Below are 24961 nucleotides of genomic sequence, written 5' to 3'. Positions count from 1 at the left end.
AGACCTCTCGTGCACTGAAAGACGACATTAAACAGTTATAAACGTTTGTTTTGGGTAGTGGATTATGGCTGGATTCAGCAGACAGAATTCAATAGTTTGTAGAAGGGGTTGCACGGTCAGTGTTTTTCCACTTACTATCCGATACAGATACCCTGGTTTGAGATATCTGCCAGTACTCGGTACCAATCCGATAATGGTGTCATATGAATAGGCTATAATTCTCATTATGAAGAAGAGAATGGGAATCATTGTTTTATGTTCAAGGAAACATCAGGCTCAGCTTAAAGATTACCTTGCAAGATAAAATGTAGGCAAGCAAAAACCTTAGAACATACCTTAAAGATAAAGAATGAAAAGAAACTAAATCTATTAAGTTAAAAAAAACAGGATTCACCTTATTACCCAATCTAGTTTTTAACCCAAAACAAATGCTCTACCAAAGACATAACAGAGAGAGCTTCTTCAAACGTCTGACCTTGAAGTCAGTTTATCTCTAAATGGTAAATGGACTCAGAGTTCAGTATCTTGTTCAACGACGCTTTGACATGTAGACTAGAGTGAAAGATGTCAAAGATATTGCCAAAACTGAATGATGAAAAACACATTTTTCCAGTTCAGTTTGAAGTAGTTGATGTCTGGTGAAATTGGTAACAAAGAGGGTGCTGCACAAAAAAGCTCCTAGCAGTCGCCTTGTTCGTTGCCAGAACGCTGTACTAGGAATGTACAGTATTCACCGACTTGACTCGCAAACACACACCAAGCTGTACTGAAACTTGAAAATGTGAAATACAAACCAGTAAGGTTGTGCCCCACTCTGAGCGCAACCTTTACTTTGAGGACGAATGATCTCCTCTATGTGACCATTTCACCTAGCAACAGCCCGCAACCACTCACCAACAGGTTGTGACCAGAGGTTGTTATAGGGGGTCTCTGATAGGTCTCTAGGTCTATGTGACTGAGGCTGAACCTACATAATATGTCTGTGATCACCAGCCATTTTATTAGGTACGTCTTAATACTAGGTTTTACTGCCTTTTGTCTTTAGAACTGCATTAAATCCTTTTTAAATCATAGATTCACTATGTTGCCATCTATATTGCTCTGTGTTTACATTATAGCATAGCTTTCCTGTTCTACCTATTCCCAATGGTGCCCTATGGGTTTAATTATAGTGAACGTACTGTCATGTTCAAGACCATTCTGACATAATATGAGCTTTGTGAGATGGTTCTTTATCCTGCTGGAAGTAGAAGATGAAAATGGTGTTCATAAAGGGATGGTGATGGTACTACTTAATAATCAAAAAGCTAATAACAATAATACTTGGATTACTGATGCTCAAAGTGTGATTAAAAATTCTCCACACCAAGCTGCACCTGAAGTGCTGATCCAATTACATTTTGACGTGCTTATGCAAAATCCTCACTCTGAATATTACAGCAGAGACTTGGATGACAGGAGTGGCACTTTGTGGTGTTTGTATTGCTGTAGCCACTCTACTTGTGTTCAGACTGAAGCAAAAGTGTGATCATAAACAAACAGAGCTTCTTTTAATTTAATAATACTAGTGGCCATATAGCTAGGAATATGATTGGTGAATGACAATGGCAACAAAAAGTTGGCAGGCACACGCTAAGTGTTGTTTGCCAATAAGGTGGCATAGACTGATTGTAAATGTTAAGGCAGCTATAGACCATTAAGAATAATAAACACCAGCAAAAATGTATAGAAAGAAATACAAAAAGGATGATTTGTATTTTTGGATATTCATTTAATGATATCACTTTTTCCACTTGTACAAAGATGTTCACAGAGTAAAAAATAAACAACACATAATAGCAAAGGGTTTCCCAAAGTAAACAGGGAAAAATTAACAATCACATCGAAAATACTTGTGGTGATCTTCAATATTTTCTATTTTACAGAAAAAAATATTCCAGTTTTATCACATGATCGTGGGTTCTCCAGACGCTTACGTTAGCATAGAGTTGTTAGCTGTACACTGGAAATACTTTAGGTAACTTTACAGACATTCACAGAGGTGTCTTTGGTGTGTTTGCCTTTAAGTGGAGTTGCTTAAGTACCTCCGCAGGCATGTGGGCACATAAAGGGGTTAACTGATACAGGTGTTTGTGCAAGACAGAACATGTGCTTGCATTATCGCTGATGATGACAGATCTGCACACACACATACACACACACACATACGCATCCACACATACACGCACCTGCACCCCCTCATGCACCTCTCATTAATTTGCTTTGGAGCTTACTGACCTGTCTGTAATAATAGCAGTCATGCAGTGGATCTCTGCTAGTCTCACAACAATATAAACACTCTGTTAGCTGCATTCTGGCTTGTGCCTGTTCATAGTCTCGTTTAGTACGAATGAGCAAAACCGGGATCCTGCTTGCCAAAGAGAAATTGTGCATAGCGTTACATGCAGGCTATTTTTTAATCAAGGGAAACACAATACACATCCACTGTTTGCTTTACTTTTTGTCAGCCAGGCCGGTTAGTATGTTTTAAGTGTATTTTGGTTGAGGGATAAAACGGTGACTATAAACCATAAATAAGGTATCCGAAGTTTTGCTGCGTATTGTCAAGTGTTTTACTGTAATTACCTGTGAAACAGAGGGGGATATGTCAACTGCTCCACTCTGTACTTTTTCTAATCCTGCTTACCTCCTCTCTTTGTGGTGGCAAAGCAGGCTGAGGGCTCCAGTATGGAGAAGGGGGATTTAGTCTTGACTCTGTCCAGACTCACATCTACTTAGACTGTCTGATATTCTGGGGGCAAAGCTCTTTGATTGACTTTACTGGTACCAATGAGTTTTAATCTTCAAAGATTTTAATCTGCTGTTTTGTCTGTTAGTCACAAGAGGTGGGGAGGAGGGTGCTGAGGGCTGTTAACAGTCACAATGTTGCACAATTTTAAAAAAATAATAGACACAGATATAAAAAAAAAAAAGCATGACAAACATACATAACAAAGTCTTAGAGCCAGATAAAACAATAAAGGCGTCAGTTTTTTCTTTGCACAACTTCATTTAGTGTCTTAAAGGTCATTCACAGCAAGCAAGCACTGATCCCGTTGTGGGGTAGTACTGATGAGTTACACTCAGCAAAAAAAAATTGCTGACTGTTTTAGTTGGGCTGGTGTGATCGGGAAAGGCAGCACAACCCCATTTTAGTCCACACCCCTTTATGGACAGATAAAGGAGAGCATGAGGTGATTCTGTCTCTTAACCCTGTTTTCAGTCAATGACAAAAAAAACACGAGTTCCAGCATCATATCACACCATGGGGCCTGACTGCATTCAAGCAAATATGCAGCCTTTAAATGGAGTGAAAAGCACATTTTATGCTTTTTGAAGTCCAAAAGCAAATTCTGAACTTGTTTAACGTCTGCTTAGACAACGAAATAACCAGGAAGTTCAATATATGTCCATCTTCCTGTTTCCTGGTTGGTCAGCTGACACTTTGTTGTCCACTTTCACAACGGCAGTAGCTGCTCCTTTTTTCTTTTTCTTTTTTTTACTTAGGAGGGCAAAGTTGAACATTTAAAAATCCTCATTGGGATTAGAGTAGTGAAAAAGGCAGTTGTCAAAAGCAGGAAGGCTTATGTAAAGATATGTTGTTATTTGACATACAGTGATCCTGTAGTAGTAAAACCTCATATTCCTGATTTCCACTCTGAACAGCAGGTTCTGGGATCATAAGTTGCAACTGCTTTTGAGGCAGGGGCCCATTGTCTAAGCCAGCTTTAACTCCATCCAACTCTAGCTGGGAGGGATCACAGTCAAGGTCTAGGTTGCCCTTGGTCCTCTTCCTGCGAAGATAGCATACCACTCCCACTGCTACTGCTATCAGTATAAGAAGTAGCAGGATCACAATTGCAGGGGCCAGTATTTTGGTTAGCTTTGGATCCTCAACCAGTGGAATAGTGCCTCTAAGGATTCGAGGGGCTGTATGGACCTCGGTGCAGACGCTGTCTATGCCATTGGGGGACCTTAATGGACTGGCACACACCATGTAGGTGGAGTTAGGATTCAGGCCGTTAAGTGTGTACTCCAGCAAGGTTGGAGGGAGATTGAATTGAATTTGTCTGCGATCTGGTCCAGAGAGATTGCGGTAGGTTAAACGGATTCCATGGATGTTAGGCTGCTTTTCAGTGTAGCGATGAAAGTCCAGGAGGACAGAAGTTCCGGTTATCTCACGCAAGCTGATGTCGAGTGTGTCTGCAGTGACAGTTGGTATGTGGGGTTCTGCATCAGGTGGTGAAGGTGGGTGATGGTTTTGGATTTCACAGTACATGCCAGAGGTACCAGGTGGACAGGTGCACATTACCTGACCACGTTGGTCCAAATGACAAGTACCCCCATTCAGACAGTTGTGAGAGGGACAGAAATTATCCTCGTCTGGGTTTATGCTGCTACTGGGGGACGCAGGAACAGGGGGGTCCGGAGAATCACCTTCTTTTTCAGTGGGGTTGTCACTGGCCCGAGGAGCGGGAATTACCTTAGTAGTTGTTGGGAAGGTAGTGACTAGAGCAGGCTGGGTGGTAGTTGTTTTTACAGTACTAGTGGTGACAGTGGTTGTGGTAGGACAGCCGAAATCTCTATGATCCAGTCTTTCTAATACCTTTCCAGCATTGATAGGTGGGAAATGGCAGCGGGTCTCCTCTGTTTTCTCAAGGGTGATGCTCTGGGTTCTGAGCCATCTCGGGAACCATGCTAAGTTGCAGAGGCAGTTGAAGGGATTTTGTGCAAGTGTGAGCTTTCTGAGGTGGGGGAATAGCTGGGAGAACTCTTCAGGGAGGCCCTGCAGACTGAGGCTGCTTATGTCCAACTCCTGCAGCTCCCCAAGGTTCTGCAGGTCCTGAACCTTAACAGGACCCATTGGGTTTCCAGCCAGGCTAAGGTGAATCAGCCCTGGGGTCTCTTTAAGCACTGAGGGAAAAGACTCGATTTCGTTTTCTGAGATGTCCAATTCATGGAGATTCTTCAGACCAGTTATGAGCTCCTCATTCAGACTGGTAAGCCCCACACCTCCCAATTTGAGTGACTCGAGGTTTGGGGTCTGAAGGTCTGAAGGACCCAAAGTGGGTAAAGTATTAAAGCGAAGGTCCAGCAACAGCAGATGAGACATTGATAGGGTTGGAAGGGATGTCAACTGGTTCCCCTGCAGTTTGAGTTCAATTAGGTGCTCCAAGCCATTAAAGGCTGCAGGGTGGATAGTCTTGATGTGATTACTATATAAATAAAGACGCTCAAGCAGTTTCATACCGTGGAAGCATTCCTCTGAAATGTGAGTGATCTGGTTGGATGACAAGTCCAGGTTTCGCAAAGAAATCAGAGGTTCAAACACCCGATTGGGAAGATGGGTTAGTTTATTTTGACTGAGATCCAGCATGTCCAGGTTCTGTAGTCCATTAAAGTCCTCAGCTGTCAAGCCTTCAATCCCATTGGAAAACAGGTAGAGGCTTTTTGTGACTGGGTCCACTCCCTTTGGCATGGTAGAGGAACGTCTTTGGAAACAAAAAATGGATCCTGAAGAACAGCTGCAATCTACTGGGCATTCGCTAGAAAAGATGCCATCAGGAAGGATGAGGAGAAACACAAAGGGGATCACAGGAATGTGAAAGATCTTCATGGTGCTGACTCTCTCCATGCTCAGCCTGAAACAAGATAACATAAAAAAAAACCTATTAGTCAACTGTATAAACATTCATAGTAATAAAGAATAAGTACTGACCGGTAAATAGGATACAACAGCAGTATATAAACATTTTATGGCCTTTGTCATCAGTCACATACATTTAAGGGCATGTAGAACAACAGAGATTTTCCAAATTGGCTTGAGTGAGTTATTGATTCACAGCGTGCTCTTTACTGAATTTCATGAAGCCAGATTACTATCAAAGGCTTTAACTATGTGCAGACAGTGATCAAAGGTGGTCAAACAATAGGGCTGTGTCCATGACCTCAGTCTCGAGCCTGATGCCATACTCTGTGAAAAGCTGACATAATGGCACCCTGCCACACTTTTCTGGCTAAAAGACATTGCCTATGTAATAGTCTGTGCAGCAAGATATATGCAGTGATCTCACAGTTTTAAATTTGGATCTAGACTGCCAACACAGCACCGTACACTCTGTGGGATTAAAGTTAACAGTCCTCCCTATGCTAATGACTGGCACTGAAGCCTGTCAACCACACGCTATTTGTCTGCAACAAAGTGTGTTTCTCTGTTTCTCAAGAGCCAGTGAAACAGACGAATGTCCTTTGAACAATTAAATCCATGCCTGAGTATCTTCAGTTTAATATAACCATGTCACCTTTGTGTGTCTGTGTGTATAATGTATGCCACGCTACACCCGATTGTGAAGAATTGGCCATATGACTCACACTTCCCGTGTTGTTGATACACAGCCTGCCAACTAGTTATATATGTCTAATAAACGTCTTCAACTGGGTTTGAAGGAGGAGTTCTGCTGATGATGAGAGTAGAACATCAATAAGATATATTACAGTGATTCAAAGCCAAAATGAGCCCAGGCCTTAAAACAAATACACTGGAAGTGTCAACACAGTGCTTGAAAGGCAACACTATCCACCTTCGATGATTTTAGCAGTCAACTTTATTTAATATCACTATTTAATTTTAGTTACTTGAAAAAGTGGTTTTAGGGCTTTAAATGATGCAGTTGTTATTTGCACTACACAAACACTGTTCTTACACTGCTTAACTGGGGTCACTCCTCATTTCACCAAAATAGCCAAATAAATTATTGTGTGTTTTATTTTTTGATTCTATTCTTTTTTTTTCTTCTTTTTTCCCCCAAACTTACATGTTAATATGTGAAAAATATCTCCTTTAAATTAAATAAATAGTATAAAAATTCCATAATCTCTGGTACAGGTTCAGCATTTGTTGTCTTTGTACTATTTATGATTAAATACAGGGTTTAAAATCAAGTGTTGTTGTTGTTTTCCTTAATTGACTCATGCAGTAGGCATCATTAGCCATGTTTTGCTGTTTCATTAATACAAAGTATAAGTTTTAGGCCCGGTAAATGTTACTGTGGCAAAAGAGTAAATGTAAATTTTAAGAACTTTTCAATATCATGCTCTGGTCTTTCTTTTCACTTTTTAATAAAACATGCACAAAAAAAGTCATTGTATCCAATGTCTGAACTTGGAGAGGAGATCAAGGCAGCTACATCAGTGAGCCAGAGGAAGGGCGAGTATCATCTCATCACACCACAGCTATGGCATTTATTTTCCTTCCCTTTTGGCATACTTTTCTTTCCGCTCCTCCTTGAAATTGCAACCTCCTTGGAAAGAGTTCCCCATCTCTTATTTTCCTTCTCCAGTGTATAAACTAAAAGCAACTATGGCATAGGCTTGAGCTCCCACTGCCAACTCTTTCCAACAAGGCAGAACTATTGTTCTGTTCAGCCAAATGTTAATGACATGAACCTGCTCAAACCTTACATGTTTATTAAGCAAAACAGCTAGCGGGTTTTTAGAGTCTGCACCTGCTAACAGGATGGAAACACTGTCCAGCTTTGTCAGCCATGCAGAAAGTTAGACGCCTTCTGTGCTGGAAAATCTCGTGCTGAAAGCAAACATGACATAAGCTTGCTGGCGACTATGACTAAATACACACACTCACTTAAACAGGTGATATAGTTTATTTTCACCTGTTCAGAAATTCATATTCTACTCAACAAATACTTGAGTCACAACTCCAAAGGCCAGATATAGTCTTGGAGACTCATTTTTTGAGACCAGGCTCAGAAATTATGGATGCATAGATGAAAAAAGGGGAAAAGAAAGTGTAGCTGCTGTGCTGCATATGTGTGTAGAGCAAGGAAAAATAAAAGGATTTGGGAAGATAAACAGGAGATAAAGAGGATAGGGAGAATCAAACAACAGCTGGAATGCATGCAGATGGTTTCAGGTTTTCATAGCATCACTGTGCAGGGTGCTGCATTTTAGTTTCAGGCCATGATATCGCGTGTGTATTAGAGAGGGTACACACACGTTATTTTAACCTTCTTCAAAATGTAGAAAAAGTATATTGAGTGTTAGAAGTTGTCCAAAAAAATGTTCTTATTTCTTCTGGACATAGCGGAACTTCACTTTGTTACAACATATCAGGGCCAGACACGGGTATAGGGGTCCGCTGCCAGAATATACAACAACATCAAGGCAGCTTTGAGAGAAGAGTAAGCTATGCAGATAAAACTGTGAATATTTTTCTTAGAAACTCATCGTGGCGATTCTACCGTAGCTCCCCGGGGCAACGTGTTTATTTGAGCGTGCCTCATTCCAAAGTGGGCCAGGCACATCTGATAACCCAATGGAGGAGAAACTGTGGTGGAGGTGGATGGGGAGGAATTTACCCAGCGAATATAGCCAGATCACAGATAAACTGTAGCTTGATAGTTTAGATTTGCCTGCTTTCTTTCCCTTCAAATGTGTGGCTTATGCAGATCGGAGGTTAAGATAAGGTGCAGTTGTGGCGTCAGTGCAGCATTGATCCAATATGCTCTGGTACTGACTGCCTCCTGTGAGTGGAGGTGGAGGGCTGAAAGAGAGATTAAAATTTTGAGGAATGGCCCTCCCCCCTCCCTTTTAGCCTTCTTTCTCTCTCCTTGAGTTGTAATTTCCTTTTCTCTCCCCTGTGCATTTGAGATATTTCTGAGACAGACAGCCGGTGAGTTTGAAAAAGTAAGGAAGCTTATTTTAGGTTTATGAACCGACAATGGATTGAATTAATGTGACCTTGTCTGTCTGTCACGCGATAATCGTGCTTACTTCTGTGGGGTTTTTATGCATGAGTTCAGGTTTCTGGTCCATACTAGAAGAAGACATGTTGGCTGATTAATACACAGTATCACCCAAGAGCCTGAAACAGTAAGAGGAAAGCACACACACACACAAAAAAGAAAAAACAGACTTTGGGAACATCTTTGCATAATAATAGTGGGGAAAGCATTGCCTAAGAGCCTTAGAAAGAAAAATCAACGGAAGGAACAAAAGCATTTTCCCCTCTCCCCCCCTCTCACTTCTTATCCAGGTTTTTCTTTCTTTTCAAGATAAGGAAGAAAAGAAAACACAAGCGGCAGTGAAGACGAGAGCGGGTTTCTGTCAGCAGGGGCACCAGGGTGAATAAGGCCTGGCTTTGAAGTGGGCTTCAACAATTAAATCCTGGCTGGATGAGTGTCAAGAGTTTTTATCTTTAGAGCCGAAGGCCAACACTGAGGGGTAATGAAGGCAACAAGAAAGTTGTGGTGTGTATGAGTTTAGGCTGGTCACACGTCATTGTGCATAATTTGGCAAGCTGAAGTGGGGAAAAAACACTTATGTAGAATATTTGATGATGACAAGATTGCATGTAATGTAGCTCTGGAGAGACATGAAAACATCTGTTCAGACACCAGAAACACAAAGCTTAAAGTATGAATTCAAACAATGTCAGCTATGTTAACGCAAGACTGCCATCACAGCGTGAAATGCAGGAAATATTTGTTTATAAGCCAACACGTTTTTTGTTTGTCATTTTGATGCTGGTTGTACCTGTTGAACTATGGTAGATAAGAAAACACATTTTTACGGTGGCACGAGGAGCGCAGCACTTGATGTCATCAACGCTCAGTGAAGGGATGCTCAGAGGTTTTAGGATCATAACAGGATAGCAAGATTTTCTGCTTACACAAAAGCCATTGGCTGTTTTCTTTCATCATTGTGTGCTGTCAGCGCAAATAATGGTAAAATTGTAACGAGGCAAGAAAGGATTAGGTGTCTCTTAAGATCAAGGCTCAGCTGCATTAAAATCTAAGTGAAGCCAGTCGTAACTTTGTTAAAAAGACAGATCACATTCCAAAATATGCTCTGCTAATGCAGCACTTACATCAAGGTCAATCAAGAAGACAGAAAACAAACACGCCAGGCGGAAGGGAGGGGAATGTGAAACAAGAGAAGAATGATCGTTTTACTGAGTTTGTCACTGGTAATACTCCTCTTGAAGCCACAGTATCACTGCTGTGCTTTGTAGTGGTACAGAGGGGGTTAGGCTCTGTAGCAGTTTTACAAACAAAGCTTCCTACTGATTTCAGCCTTACCACAAGAAAAAAGGGAATTAATTCACCCATTGTACATCTGCTTCTGCTAGTGCTGAATGATGGGGCTGATGTTTTCATAAACAGGCAGGTTGTAGTTGGTCCGCTTCCTAATAACAGATCAATGATGCACTTTTCTCAACTTTCTACACTTTAAGCGTTCCATACTGTGATTTATATCTCAACTAGCCGCTTCAATATCGGTGTTAAAGGCGGCTCTTTTCACCTGCGGATTTATAGGTCGAAACGTGCCTGCATATTACGACAATGTGAAGCAATAATTAGAGCCTGCAGCTGGAGAACTTGAAAGAGAGCAATAATATACAGTCCAGGGGTGAATGGGAGGGCAGTAGAATAGTAACACTCACATAAAACTGTGTATATCTTCAGCACTGTGGGGCAGCTCTGTGTTTGAGTAGTTACATTTTGGATTTCGGTGTAACACATCTGTTTTAATGTGCTAAGAATGAAGTTGCAAAATACAGTTGCAAGGGAGACTGAGGAGGCTAGCGTGGCCAGTTCAGCAGGGCTTAGGTGGTGTGGCAACTTCAGATCAAATTATGTTAAAACCAGGGCTCTAAGCACTGGTAGGAAAAATTTATACTCATTGCAGCATCCTTGATATATAGGCAAAACAATTTGTGCATAAACACGACACCAACTTCAAGCCTATTTTCTGTCATTTACAAACCATTACATTTTTTAGGTTATATTACACATGGCTACAAGGGTCAGTATAAGATAATTACGGATTATTTTCATCTATGAATCATGCAAAGCTATTCTAGCAGAGTCCAACAATGAGAATGTGTGAAGCTGAATATGAGAATAATAGTGGCCCGCCACTGACTCCAGTGGCAGAAGAAAGAAAACTAAAGATGCTATATAAATAAAGACAGCAAATGCTAGCACAGAAGAGTCTGAAAGCCAAACAGTATTTCTTCCATTCATCTGGTTATATAGCATCAGTCCATGGAACAATAAAACCAATGAGCCAATGAAGCATAGAGTGTCTCCTGGCGGTCAGAGGTCAGGCTCTGTTTCCACTTCTCTTGCTATTCTGTTGTTGTCTGTTGTAACTCTGGCCCAGACAGCATAGATAAAAGGCCTTGTTCGACACAGGTACACACCCAGCTCCAGTTACACCCGTGTTTACCTGAGCCTTATAAGTCCTCATCTTCACAACAGGTGTTTTCTCTCCTCCTCCAGGGCAGCATGAAACCCAAAACCTCAGGAGTGTGTCTGAGTAAATGTTGTTACCTGCGCCAAACTTCCAGCCTTTACCGGCTGCGCACTCCTACCTAAGCGGAGGCGAGAGGGGAAAGGAAACAAGCAGAGGTGGGCAGCCAGGCAGCCAAAACCAGACGAGCTGGATCTCTGCAGTAGCATGTGTGCAGTCTAGTTGTGCCTCCTCTGAGCTTTAGAGCATAGAGGTCATCTACTACGAGTTCCAAAAGGAAATGTGGGCCATTTCCTTTTGTTTTATTGCTATAGGATATGACTGATGGTGTAGTAGACGCTAGACCCAATTTTGTTTTCATAAAAGCTCACATGAGAGGAGACACAGGATGCACTGACGGAGGCTGTGTCTTCTATTATCTTCTTATTCTGTGTCTCAGACACAGGGTCCACTTGTTTTGTCTCGACTTTGACGCCAGTCTCTCATCAGCGCACCCTGCCCTGTGACCTTTGGGGACAGACAGACAGTCAGAGGTCTCACATACGCATCTATCTGCTATCCTCACCATGGGAAACTCACATTACACAGATACAGCAGATTTCAGTTCACCAACGACAACCTGTGCTTTGATCTGTTTTGTTATTTCTCCTTGGTGTTTACTCCTGCAGTGTTTCTTGTTCCCTTGGTCTTTTCTCTGTTGGTCGTTTCAGTCAGACACAACAGCAAACCACACCATTGAAGAAGTCACTGCCTGAGTCCAAGAGTACTAAATCACCAGGAAACAGTAAATATGACATCCTTGTGTCACAAAAAACTGGACTTTCTCCAAGTCTGGGCTTGTGCCTTCATATCCTGCGTATGGCTAACCACGCCTCTACCCAGAATCAAAACTTCATTGTGCTTTCTGGCACGCTGACCCTGTTTGCAGTTGTCCACACATCTGTGGAGTGTGTGTGGTAGAAACACCCATAGCAAGCTGTGACTGACAGCAGGTAGTGATTCAGAATGACTTCTATTGACAGTCCTCAAAACACCTGACATAACAGGACGGTGCGTCTGTGTGTTGCATGTGTGGTAAGTTTTGCGGTTTAAAGCGACTGGGTGGACCTGTTCTATCAGTGAGCCTAAAATAATGTGCACACTTTGACACTCTGTCTGCTCCAGTAGCATTCATTTGACTCCGGTATGACAAATGCTAGTTTGTCCCCTGGCCACTATGACCTTTATCTACCTGAAACCAGCCAGCCTGCATTTTTTTTCCATAGTACAAATCACTTTAGTTTCCTGGTAAGTCTCCTTTAAAGCATAGGCCAGAATTAACATAAACCACTCTTAAGCTTTGCTTTTATTAAAAGATCAGGGTATGGTCCTACTTTGTGGACAGCTGTTGACACTGTTTTCATCTTTATCCTGTTTGTATGATTCAGGCACAAAGCAGGATTATGAGTGCCTCCAGGTCAGACTGACTGACAGGCTGGCAATCCTTGTTAGACAAACAAAGCCACACGTACTGACGAAGCGCTCGTATATTATCCATTCGCCTGTCTGTGTCATCTTTCTTCTTATTGTTTGAACCGTTGTAGCTGCTACTGTTTATCTGAGTATCTACTCTAACCCCCCCCTGCCACACACACACACACACACACACACACACACACACACACACACACACACACACAAATACAGCATTATAACAGAAGGTGCTCTTGTTTAACACGTCACACAAATATCTCTGAAATTCCCCGTCTCAGCCTTGTGATTTTTGCGCCCCGCACTCTACTTGCTCCTCTGTTTGCCCCTTTTGCTTCCCTCAGGTTTGTTCATGTCGCTGACAGGAACACAACTGGAATCTGATGAAGGCATGTCTTCTCCACTTGCCACAACAGCCCTGGGAGGCCTCATGGCTGCTATGTAGCAGCCTACATGCTCATTAGACTAATGAGAGCTCCGGGCTAAAGTAATGGGGATGGTAAACAGAAGCTTAAGGGGAGCAGTAGTGCTGACAGATAAATATCAGCTTCTTTAATAAAAATGCAGTTTAGGATTTAGACTACGTTCAGCATGCAGACTTGGAAATATACATTTAAACACACAGCACATGACAGTTTTATCATTTGACTGTGTCAACACATCTTTCACCTGTCTGCAATAATACAACAAGATGAGCACTACAGGACATTTCTCTCAATGAGATGTACAGAGGTCAAAGAGATAACAGGTCTTATTTGGTATTTAAGCTACATCTTAAAAGGGAGTTTGCCTTCTCTAACTGCTCAACTATGACAATATAGAAAATGAGAGAGGCGATGGGAAAAGAGCCGAGTGAATTACTGATAAATTGTCTATTTTAGCTTTGAGCTAAGCCGCTGATTTGGTAGTCTCTGCTGTCGAGTGAGTGGCAGATTGAATCACGTTCACTTGTCAGTATTATTAATTCTTTGTTACGTAAAGATAGTGGCAGTAGTGCAGCTGTCCTGCTTTTTCTTCTGTATCAGAAACATCACTCGGAGGCAGGCACCATACCTGTTTTTCTGGGCCCTAACCCTACACCCCTACCTTTTCCACAAGTTACCGTTTGTTATTTTTCTAGTTATTCTTCTCTGCAGTCTTTTCCTTTTAAAAAAACAAAACAGAAAAACAACTTAGACATGTGCCACACACACAAGATAAATGTGAACTGGAGATCGTCGGTGCTGATTACAATGTCACAAAGGAATTTATTGTGAAACTGCTGCCTGTGTCGGCACCGCGCCAGCGCTGGGGAGCCTGGCTGGCAAATCAACAGTCAGGCAGCACAGTTTTCCCAACCCCCAAGGTTGACATGCCTTTCCTCCGTAGCCTCAGGTGCCCTGTGACTTGTTTATTAAGAAATTACAACCAGTGTTTTTTAAGGGTATTCAAACTGGTCTCTTGGAAATCTGAGTTCATTAACTATGTAATCCTTTTCATAATTTGCTAGAGAACCAGCCCCCCCATTCAATATCATTCCTTAAATATAATGCATTACATCTCAATTATTACTTCATAATCTCCACTGCAATGTCTGGAAATTAAATTAAAAAAAATCCACAGACACACAATAGGATGCTGTGAGCCAGCATTTTATCACCACACTGACATGCTACGCTACCTGTGCCAACAGCTGATTAAACAGGTGAGCTCTGCCATGTTAGAGACTGTAAAGACCTCATTCAGCAACAGTCTATTAAGACATCAACAGTGACCCACAACTCAGCAGGCTGCCCACAGCAGGTGTGCGTTTCCTAACACTTAAACAAGATGAAGGAGGGGAGACGAGGAGGGTAATGACAGCAGAGGAGGTGTAAATAAGTGAGCCTTTAGCCTGCTTTTCCCTAGAGGCTGTCAGTATGCACAATTCAGGATACATTTCTGCCGAATGCTGCAATCTATCTTAAATGATGGATTGTATAGAAGGCCATCAAAATCAGTGTACAGTATACCTCTTATAATGTGAAAATAAATCAGCTGATCTCATTTGTATGTCAAAGAGAAATAAGTAGAAACCAGTGGATGGTTCACATTCAAATTAGAGTGTGATTTATGACCCAGATCTTGGCATTTGGTATAAAAGATGTGTGTTTCTGTAGGTCTGTGTTCGGTTAGTCAAAGCCAGAGAAGACCCAACATTCAGTAAAAGAGAGAAGACATAAATGGTTCTTTGTTATCGTAGCAATTTGTCTACATTGAGAGCAGTTTACTGATTCTCATCGACACAGTCGTTCAGGCTAGTCATTAAGTGAGTCAAGCAGATTCCTGAGCTGACCTGTAACATAGGGAACAATGCTTACCTGTGTAAGTGTTTGCTCACACGTGTGTGTGATCTGGCTATACGTATGGTTGAGTCACGGTATATAAATATCCCGGAACACCTTTGTTTGCTCTTACATGTTTGCTTTTAGGTAAAAATATTAACAATATTAAGTGACTCTTGCCGCGGTGTCAAGAGTGCACTAACTTGTGGCATTTCTGGACATTCAAAGCACAGAGCCAGCAGAGACTGCTCACACCCAGACATTTGGCTTGAATTCAGCCCCTCGTTATGTACGTACACCCATATTTTACCTCGTATTGAAGAGCGTGTAGGTGTGGCTAGACGTGTGTAGTGTTACAGTAAATGCTTAAGAAAAAGGCAGGAAAAACAAGCATGCAGGATGTCAGCGTATGCTGCAGTCAAAGGCAGTGTTGATGTTAAAACTTCAGGATCATGGCATTAATGGAGTCAGTGTGTGTTTTAACACTGAAGCATTGACTGCATAGCAAATAATTTACAGCGAGCGAGTCGAAACCTCGACCTGAGGAATGTCTGCATGTTCTACAAGCCAAAAGCAGCAGGAGAAGAACTCAGTTTCACCAATCTTCTCGGCTCATCTCTGTTTTCCCTGAGATGGACGAGGTGGGGGAGGCAATTAGTGAAAGTAGCGATGTGCGTCCAGATGCTCAAGGCTATGCCATATCCTGTGTGTGTGTGTATCTTTACAAGCCCACACAGTTCCTGTTACAGCTCATTGAGAACTAGCACGACACAGGCTGGATGGAGAATGAGAGGTCAGAAGGAGCGTGTAGGTGAATCCTGCTCTGTCAGACAGTAAAACAAGACAAGCCGACTAGACTCTTGATACAGCAACACATTAAAAAGCTGCAGATTGACTATTCTAATGGCCAGTCTGAAGTTTAGCACTCATTGTTTTTGATAGACTGCATACCGACAGGATTGTGTTCATTTTTTGTCTGTTTATATCTGGATTTCCTGAGAGGGGTGACTCCACTGATCAGGACAAAAACTTTTAAATTATAAAACAGATATTCTTCTTTTTTATGTGCAATACTTTAAGATTATTGTTGGAATATCATCACGATGGTGTCACCAGACTTTGAGGGGATTTGAAAGTAATGCCAAAACAGCAGAAACCATGTAGGTTACTAAGAAAATGTTTTCAACAAACACAGGGTCATTATTCTACCTTTTTCTCCAGCAACCAGACCGGCATGCTAAACTTCAAACTTCCTCCATTCCCCCCTTTCCTTCTCCCTCTGTCTGAAACTCTACACAGCCTCACTGTATCTATTAAATGCCGTGTGTGCTAAGAGAGGCGCTCTTGTTCTCCTGCCAGTCTTGTTAAGAGGCTCAGAGCTGTGTGAAAGGATCCCATTGAGGGAGCAGAGTGTTATGGTTAACATGGTAAAGACCGCCAACTGCGTGCCGTTTGGGTTTCTTGGTGCAAATATTCACAGGGCTGTATTATTTAGCCCGTGCCAAAAATACTACATTACTTTTCTGTCTATTTTTTCTTCTTGTATAATAACTTAAGCTATCTTTGCACCTTGGTATCAAGTAAAACGACCACATCTTTCAGATATAATTAAAACTCACCCCATGAAGATGCTTCCACTATTCTTCTTCAGGTCTTCTTTCCCTGTAAGGAACACAAGAGTTGTAAAAACAAGCCAGAGAGGTGTTGCAATATTTTTCTGAGTGCCTCTTTTCTACTTATTTGGAATCCAGCCCCCTTTCATGTCTTGTCAAAAGCACATAAGTGAAACAGGAAGTTTTTTTCCTGTTAATTGGGTAAATTCCACCCGAGTGTGGGAGCACGCCGAGCAATGGCAGAGCTGTGTGGCAACAACACGAAAATGATGGAGTGCCAGAGGAAGAATGCGGGCCGACCACTCTTTCTCCATCATCTCCTACTACAGATGGACTGTAGTATCGGTCCATCTGCCATAAACTGCAGTTGTGTACTGTACGCAGAATTGTGCCGCATGTTGTTATTCAATCAAATGGTTTTTATTTCTATTTCAGAGCAAAATTAGGCTTTCCACTGTAAGCCAAGAACAGCTTTTCATTTTATGATATCAGCTGGCAAAAGCTGACCGCGCTTTCTTCATTTCTTTCTTAATGGTGAACATTGCTTTAGCCATAACCACAGCACAATTTGTGCGTGCGTTCATGTTCGTGCTGCTTTCTGTGACTATTATCTGGTATCAGATGTTATTTCTGAATGTGATTACAGGATCATAAACATTAGTTGGTTTGGGGAAAAACCTAAAGAGTGCCTGATGGATGTTTTATTTGTGAGAGGCATTTAGCCAAAAGCACTTTCAACATTCTTTTCTATTGGCAAACTGTTGTTTTTTTTTTTTTCTTTTTCATTGATATAATGCTGTTCTAAAATGGTTTCTGAGATAATTACCTAAGAAACACAGCATGCCCTTTCTTTCTCTGTGTACTGTACAGCATTGTATATCTGTCCGCGGAGCATAAACCGGCCTGACTCTTCCAGAAAGTTCCCGCTAAGCAGCCATTTTTCATATATCTAAGCTCTGAGTCACAGTCTGTGGATGCGAAAAACAGAGTGTCTACAAAACCACGTGTTATACCTGGCTTGTGTGACTCCTGAAACCTGACTTCACTTTGCGTGTAGCATATCTCTGAGCAGCCACATGCTTCCTTCATGTCAAGGGTGTAGTGTTTATATCTGAAAATAACCTGTTGCACTGCAGGGCTGGCTTTGGCACGCTGACCTGTGTTGAGGCCCGTGCTGCGCTCTGCATCCATGTGTTTATTTATTTGTCTGTGGGACTGCTACACAGAAGCTTTTTTGTGAACGTACGTGTGCGGTCAGTGGGTGTTTTTCCCTGTGATTTGCATACATTCGCACAGGTAAATCCAGCAGTGGCTGAGCGAGCGCTTCTTGCATGAGTGGCTGCTAAGTTAAGTACGGGGACTCCTTTCTGCTGACACAACCCACGGATCTGTTACCCGAGGTCACTGTATCCCGCTCTCAGACAGTCCTTCAGCTGAACTGTAAATGTTTTTGCTTTCAAAGTGGAACTAGACACCCTAAAATAGATACAAATTGTCTTTTACCGCTAAACGTCTTACATGACTGCAAAAGACTAAACTGCTAACAACAGTGTCCTGGTCTTGGTTTCCCTTAATAGCTTAAACAATCTCTTCCACTATTGTCTCAAAGACATTCGGTCTTTAATTAGTGCAGACTGCATGCTACCAAAACATTTGTAGTATCTTTTAACCTGCTTTGTACCTCTTATTTTCTCTCTTTTCGCTATTATTGGCTTACTTTGATATTCAATCTCTCTCTGACTCCCTCTGTCCTTTTTTGGGAGCACTGATACGTTTTAGCTTTTCTCTCCACTGTAATTTTCTTCCTTCCTCTGTGTTCATCTGTTCAACATAAATATCACCTCACCCTCGTCGCCTCTGTTTCTCCTTCTCTCTCTTTCTTTCTCCCTCCCTCTCTTCTCCTTCCCATCTGGTTTAAACTCTCGTACGATAGGAGGGAGCTGAGCAGCTTGACAATAACACTGGAACCGTTTTGTTGTGGAGTAATCACGTAAAACTGAAAACAGTTGGTTAGCTCAATGTATGTTCAATATGAACTGAAAGATTGCAGCTCAGAACATCAGTCCAAGCTAAACTGCTAAAAGAATTGGGTGGAATAAATAAACAGGTGCCTTTTACTTGGATGGCTGGCATTTAATGTGACACTCTTGGAAGCTTCTTCTTGGGTAAATCTGTACCAGTGACAAGTTGCGACTTGTCATTGATACAGATTTGTCACTGTCACAACTGCCTTTCGGTTCATGCAGGCTGATGCACGATCGTCTTCAGGCATATGTGCATGCATGCTCAGATGTTTCTGAGTAAGGCTCAGGCTTCTGGCTCTTTATCAGGGTGGACAGCGCCAGATAACAACACTATCTGTGTCTGCTGGTAGCCGTGTAAATAGACCTTAAGGAAAACGGGACCCGGCGGACTAAAGCACTGTCTGGTGCGATGAAAGAGAGCAACTGTGTGCATACGTGTCACCTTGTAAGCGACACACGCTTACATGAAAATGTGAGTGACCACTTTCTATGGTCTCACACACTTGGTGACCCAGCTGCGAGCAGACGAACACTAACCCAAAGGTACATGCACTTCTTAGTGAAACATTAACAACTGACATTAAACTTAATGCTTTGTGTCAAAGTTTGTTATTAATACCCCAAATTTTCATTTGGCGGCAAATAATTTAGCCCTGTGCTTGTGTGCGCGTGTGCATTTGCCCTTGCTTTTGCTCTTGCCCAGTAAAATCTGGTTCAGGGCTCATTTCCTAATTACAGTGCTGGCCAGAAGTAATTACAACCTTAGATTAAGAGCCGTTTCTCCTTTTTTTATAGGTTCACTGAAATGCAGCAATTTGTGGTGACTTGGGACGAGCATCCTCCTTCTCATCCTCTCTCTCTCTCTGTTACTCTCCATCTGCCTCTCTCTCTCTCTCGCTCTCTCTCGCTCTCTACTCCATTGGAATTTGGGGGATTTTATTTTTTGCCTCTTTGCAGATTTTCCACTCAAGTGAGAAGGTTAAAAAAATAGCGCAGTTAATCACATGAGCGGTTCATTTCAAACAAGAGATAGGGAAAAGCTGTGAAATATGACTTTAGTGGGCCTGCGTGTCTCTGTGGACATATGGACACGGAGGACAGCAGTTATTTGGGGTTTGCACTCAATCCGGGGCACTCCAAAGCCCGCAGATCCCTTTGCATGTGTGTGTCTATTTATGCAAGGTTTTGAAGTGGTTCTTCTGAACGCATCATTTGGATGCATCGGCAAGCTCTTCTTCAATTTAGCTTGGCAGGCGTATGGGCTGGGGTTTGCCCTCCACATACCGCTGGTTCAGCATTGATGTTTGAGGCTGAGGCCTTTGAAGCCAGGGGTTTTATTTAAGACGCCTCTTATAACGGAGGAGCTCCAGCTCTTAGTTGTCAACCAGAGAGCAGAATCCCCCCACCCCCTGCTGAGAAGCACCTGAAAAGGGGTACCCGGAAGGAGGATTTGCACTCCTTGAATCGCTCACACAGACTCCTTGCTAATTGCGATGAGACTCCAGCTTCACGTGTTCTCCAGAAAAATAAACACACGCACACATATTTGCACACTTACTCCAACTTTCTGTCCTGTCGACTCTCCTTTCCCTCCCCGCTGCGTAACTGCCCCGCTCTTGTCCTCCTTTTGTACCTCTACCCCCCATATCTCTCCACTCTTCCCTTCCCTAGGCCTCCTCGCCTCACGTACCTGACTTTTAACCCTCTAATCCCTCTGATACAGAGGGAAGGGTGATTCAGCCACTGCTGCTAATTGGCATAAAAAAAAGATAAATCCTTCCCTTCTTAAACAGTTTGGAGAAAGAAAAGAATTATTCATTATAATAATCAGTAGATTTATAGGCAGCAGATGCTACTGTAAGATGTCCAGCTCATCTTTTTGTCTCGTCTCAAAACAAAAAACTTAAAGATCACCAACTGTCAGTCATCATCTGCAGCAGATTTAGACATCAGTGCTCTTTCCCTCTCGAGCTCTTTTGCACAGATAATGAAACACTGGCCTTGATTTTGTAAAAGAAAAAAAACCCCCCAGAAGTAATAAAAATAACAGATAAAGGTACAGGCTGACACAACGTTGGTAACCAGATCTTGATGGGTCCTGTGGTTTCAACATCACTGTCACAGTGGTGTGACAGCAGGCCTGTGCTTAATTGTATAAATTAGATTCTAGAACAAAGGGGTCGCCTTAGTCATGCTTCCCCATCCACAGTCAGACACTTAAGGGGAATAAATATACCGGAAAGTGGAGCACGGATAATCAGTCCGAGGTTATTATGTATCCCGTGCACAACTGCAAGTCTTTGACTTAAATTTTTACATCACAGAAGACATGCAGCTTCCTTGTTTATCTCTTCCTGTAATCATCCTTCTTTCATCACTGAGACGGTTGTGTCAACAAGTTACTTTCTAGGTCTAACAGTCACTGAAACATGAAGCGTCAAGTCTCTACATGTTTTTAGTCTTACTTAACATATTAAAAAATTCAAGCACACTTCTGCATTCTGTAGTATTCCAAGCTGTGCCCACAAACAGTCTGTTGCGCTGTTGTCTTGCCATCTCTTCCACACATTATCCTCAAAGTTCTCCACATTAGTGGAGGATAATTGGTCTCCTGTGGCTGCTCTGCAATTTCTGTTGGCCTAATATAAACAGATTACAACTATTTTATACTGTCAGAAACACATTAGCTTCTCCTGTAGTGTAATTATAGTCTGTGAGGAAACACTTGGTGGTAATAGAGAGGCTTTTGGGGCAGTTTGTGCTGCTTATTTGGCCTTGGGACGGATCGGGTGATTTGCAGCATCTGTTTGTGTGGGCCTTATAAATGATGCTCATCTGAGGACTGAATTTAGGATTCAAGTGATGAGATATACTGTGATTTATTAGATTAGATTTTTTTTTTTTGATCAGGTGAGTATTTGGAACTATTCACATAATAAAACAGAGATGAAAGAAAGCTGGTGAGATTGACGTTAGTATGTTTAATTTGGCACATTATTTGGAAAGGTGAGATCATATTTTCAGACACAGACACACTGAGATTGGTCTAAACCTGCTGATCCTGTCACTTGATTGGATGCTGGTTTATTGGTGGGCTTGATCACTGTGAGATTTAATCTTTCAGGAATGTGACCCCATGGCTCACTGCTCTGCTGCACACTTGCAGTAGATTTCTACCTTTCCGCACATCTGAGCAACTGTTTCATTTTTTATGTCTCTGCACCGAAATGCCTTCAGCTAAACGTCAAATTGCGCAGAATGTTAAAAATAATAATGAAGTTATGTAATCCCTTTTAATAACAGTAGCAGCATTTGATGGACAGCCCAATTATTAGTAGCCTATTGCAACGGGGCTTCAGTAAGCTTTTTACTGGCAGCTGGCTTTTGGCGTTATACAAATGAAACATGGTTGTGTTTTAATCTACGGAATTACTCAAAATCTGAGGTTTAATCAGCGCATGCTTCATAATGTTGCTCCTATGAAACATAGCCCTTACTTCCTCGACAGTTTGTGCTTCACATTGAAAGCAATGACCGTCCAAATGCTAAAATAACCAAATGTACTAAATTTGCAACTTTGAGTGGTGTGCGTATTGGAGCCGTTTCAGCGCTCGTGTCCTGCTGAACTTGGTGTTGTGGGACGTCCCCTTGTGTGGTTCCAAAAACAGCTGTCCTCTGCGGTGGACACCGCTCGGTGCGGTGTAGACATTCGGCACGGCTCTTGCATGCTGCACGGCGTCCTGCGGTCCAACACCAGCCCGCCTCATTACCGTCCCGGCGGCTCTTTTTGCACCGCGCACACGCTCGCGTTTTCTGTTTTCTGGGTTTGTTTGGTTTATTTACGCGCTTTCCAAATATAAAGGAACTCGCGTTTTGTTGTCTGGAGAATTAATGGAGCCCACATCTCCAATAAACCTGTTGAATCCAATGACTCAGCGGCGCATCTATGCAAATAACCCATTTAAAAAAAAATTTTAATTCAGATTTCCACTTAGTTGCTGTGCATTTACAGGAGAAACAGGTTCGTGTTTAACGCACTGTACATTACAAGCAAAACGCGTTTTTGCAAAGCAGACACGAGTCTGTTGAATTATTTGAGCGAGTTTTTGTTAAGAAAGTTGTCACAGGAGAGAAAAAACTCGGTACCACTGTCAGCTTGTGCTCAAAAGAGGAAATAAAGCCGACAAACAGCTGGAGTGTTTTTTTCTGTTATACATTCATTTTATTCTGACAGTCAGTCGATTCAGATGTTTTTAAAATGATCATTTACTTAACCCCGTTTGTCAATATATCCCTGTTCACGCGTCTTTACGCTGGACTCGATCATGCCGAAAGTGTTTTAGAGCTAAAACACACACACACAAAACAAAACAATATTCACTCTACCATTTAAAATATAAGTAAGTATAAGTAAGTCAACTCTTACCCGTAACTTCGGAAAAGTGAAGCTGGAAGCGCAGTCGCGCTTGTGTCTTTATCCAAGAAGAGCACTTCAACGATATAACTCCAAACCTGGTAGTTTCCCTGCGTGCGTTCTCGGAAAAAGAGACCTTTCTGTGAACGTATGAAACTTACAAGGAACGGTCTTCATGAAATCCTTGGAGGGGTACCCCTGCCTCCATGTCAAGGAATGCGTTCAAGTACCAACTCCCTGGACAAAAAGCGCTTTATTGGTGAGCACAGAGGAGAGTTTAAAGCGGAGGAATGGGAGGGGCGAGGCGCGCTGCAGTTGGGCGCACTCCTGCGCTGAGCGGAGAGCAACAAACATCTCACCTTGCAGCTTTGCAGAGTGCGAAGGAGAGAAATTCCAGGCTCTTTTCAGCTCACTATTTCTTAATTCCTACCTGCGTGACCTGTTTTGAGCAAGATACATTACTGATCTTACTATTTACTTTTACAAAAAGTTAGTCGCATTTCCTTTGAGGGACCATTAACTTTGCCTCAGAGCACTGTTTGTGGCTTTCTCTGCAAGAAATAAGCAAACTGATACAGGTTTTTGCTTGGATACAGAGAATGGTGAGAGCAGTCAATCAAAGTGACCAGTTGATCCCCAATTAACCTTCTGCATAAATAGGGAGTGCCTGCAAGATTAAAAATAGAGTGGACCAGAACAGGTTTGATTAGAAAGATTGAAAGTTAAAAGTCATGGATAATCTGAATGGAGATTAGCAATGATCAGAAGGTGGAGAAAGTTATACTGTTTTAGTGTGTCTAGCAGCTGAAGTTGTTGCCTTATGGAAGAACCCATCGGAGAAATGGCCAAAGCCTAATCAGATGGAAAAGGCTGGGGGTTAAAAAGTGATCTATGGCATATTCAACTTCACATTAAATGAGAATAATATGTTAGTAACTGTTTCTTTCATTTGTTCTTATGCTTCATCTGTTCATTCACTTATGGGGGACAGCCAGTTGCCTCCACAGTGTACGTGCGGTTTACATTAGCTCATATGGTTGCTTTCATTGACGGAGATGTCTTCAAGCTGAGAAAGCTATCAAATACTTCCTAACTCCAGTGACAAACTACCCGTTGGCAGCTGGGAGCCTATTTCAATGCCAGCCTTTCCCAACAAGGTGCAGTAAGGCGATAGCTCTCTGGAACTGTGTCACCACCGGTGTGTGCTTTTGGCCTCATGTCACAGAATTACACAGATCCCTGAAGCATACAGTGGCTGATTTTTATCAGCACGTTGCTGCTTTTTCTCTTAATGTTGGCAAGAAATTGTAAAAGATCATTTGAGCCAGGTTTAATTCCTCATGGCTGAAGGCAGAGACACTCCAACAAGAGAATTATTCAACTAGCAGACCTCTCTGTAGCCTTACACTATTGCACGTGTCTCCTTAAACCACCCCCAAACCTAAGTATCTTCTGAGCAATGGGTGCTTTAGTTAGCCACTTGTTGAGCCATGCTTGCGTTTTTCTTTTCTTTTTCTTTTTACCATTTACTGTGTGATAGCAGTCTCCACTTTGCCTGTGGCTCATGAATTTCTCTCGCTCATTTTCCTCCATGTAACGCACAGGCTTCCATCTGCAAAGCATTACAGTAAATGACAGGAATAGAGAAATGATTTCACACACGTTCCGCATGGGCCAGATGCAGCTCCAGAGTCACTGCCGCAACTAAGTCTCATGTGGTAGGAAGAAATAAAGAAGGAGTAAATAAGTCTTACCCTGCTGCATTTTAGTGCATATGTTTGAGGTTCACAAAGTCAGTGCCTCTGCCCTGGTGCTGTATTATCG

At 42.2% G+C, this 24961-nt stretch overlaps 2 protein-coding genes across 2 annotated transcripts in view; one reads left to right on the top strand and one right to left on the bottom strand.

Moving 5' to 3' along the window:
• The window catches only part of coro7 (coronin 7), a 108448-nt gene that overhangs the window by 57438 nt on the left and 26049 nt on the right, over positions 1-24961 (top strand). The gene's annotated exons all lie outside the window — the stretch shown is intronic.
• Positions 1757-23393, bottom strand: vasnb (vasorin b). Its single transcript, XM_085271241.1, has 3 exons — positions 23150-23393; positions 16706-16748; positions 1757-5681 (listed from the first exon to the last, which is right to left on the bottom strand). Exons 2-3 carry the CDS (start codon positions 16708-16710, stop codon positions 3608-3610), a joined length of 2079 nt encoding a protein of 692 aa, XP_085127367.1. The 5' UTR covers positions 16711-16748; positions 23150-23393; the 3' UTR covers positions 1757-3607.

The sequence above is a fragment of the Mchenga conophoros genome, linkage group LG4 (genome assembly GCF_057382185.1).
Source record: "Mchenga conophoros isolate Kocher_MC1m ecotype Shallow Benthic linkage group LG4, M_conophoros_male_GT1.1, whole genome shotgun sequence".
NCBI lineage: Eukaryota > Metazoa > Chordata > Actinopteri > Cichliformes > Cichlidae > Mchenga > Mchenga conophoros.
Note: the sequence above shows the minus strand (reverse complement) of the source record. Positions and strands in the feature narration are given on the sequence as shown.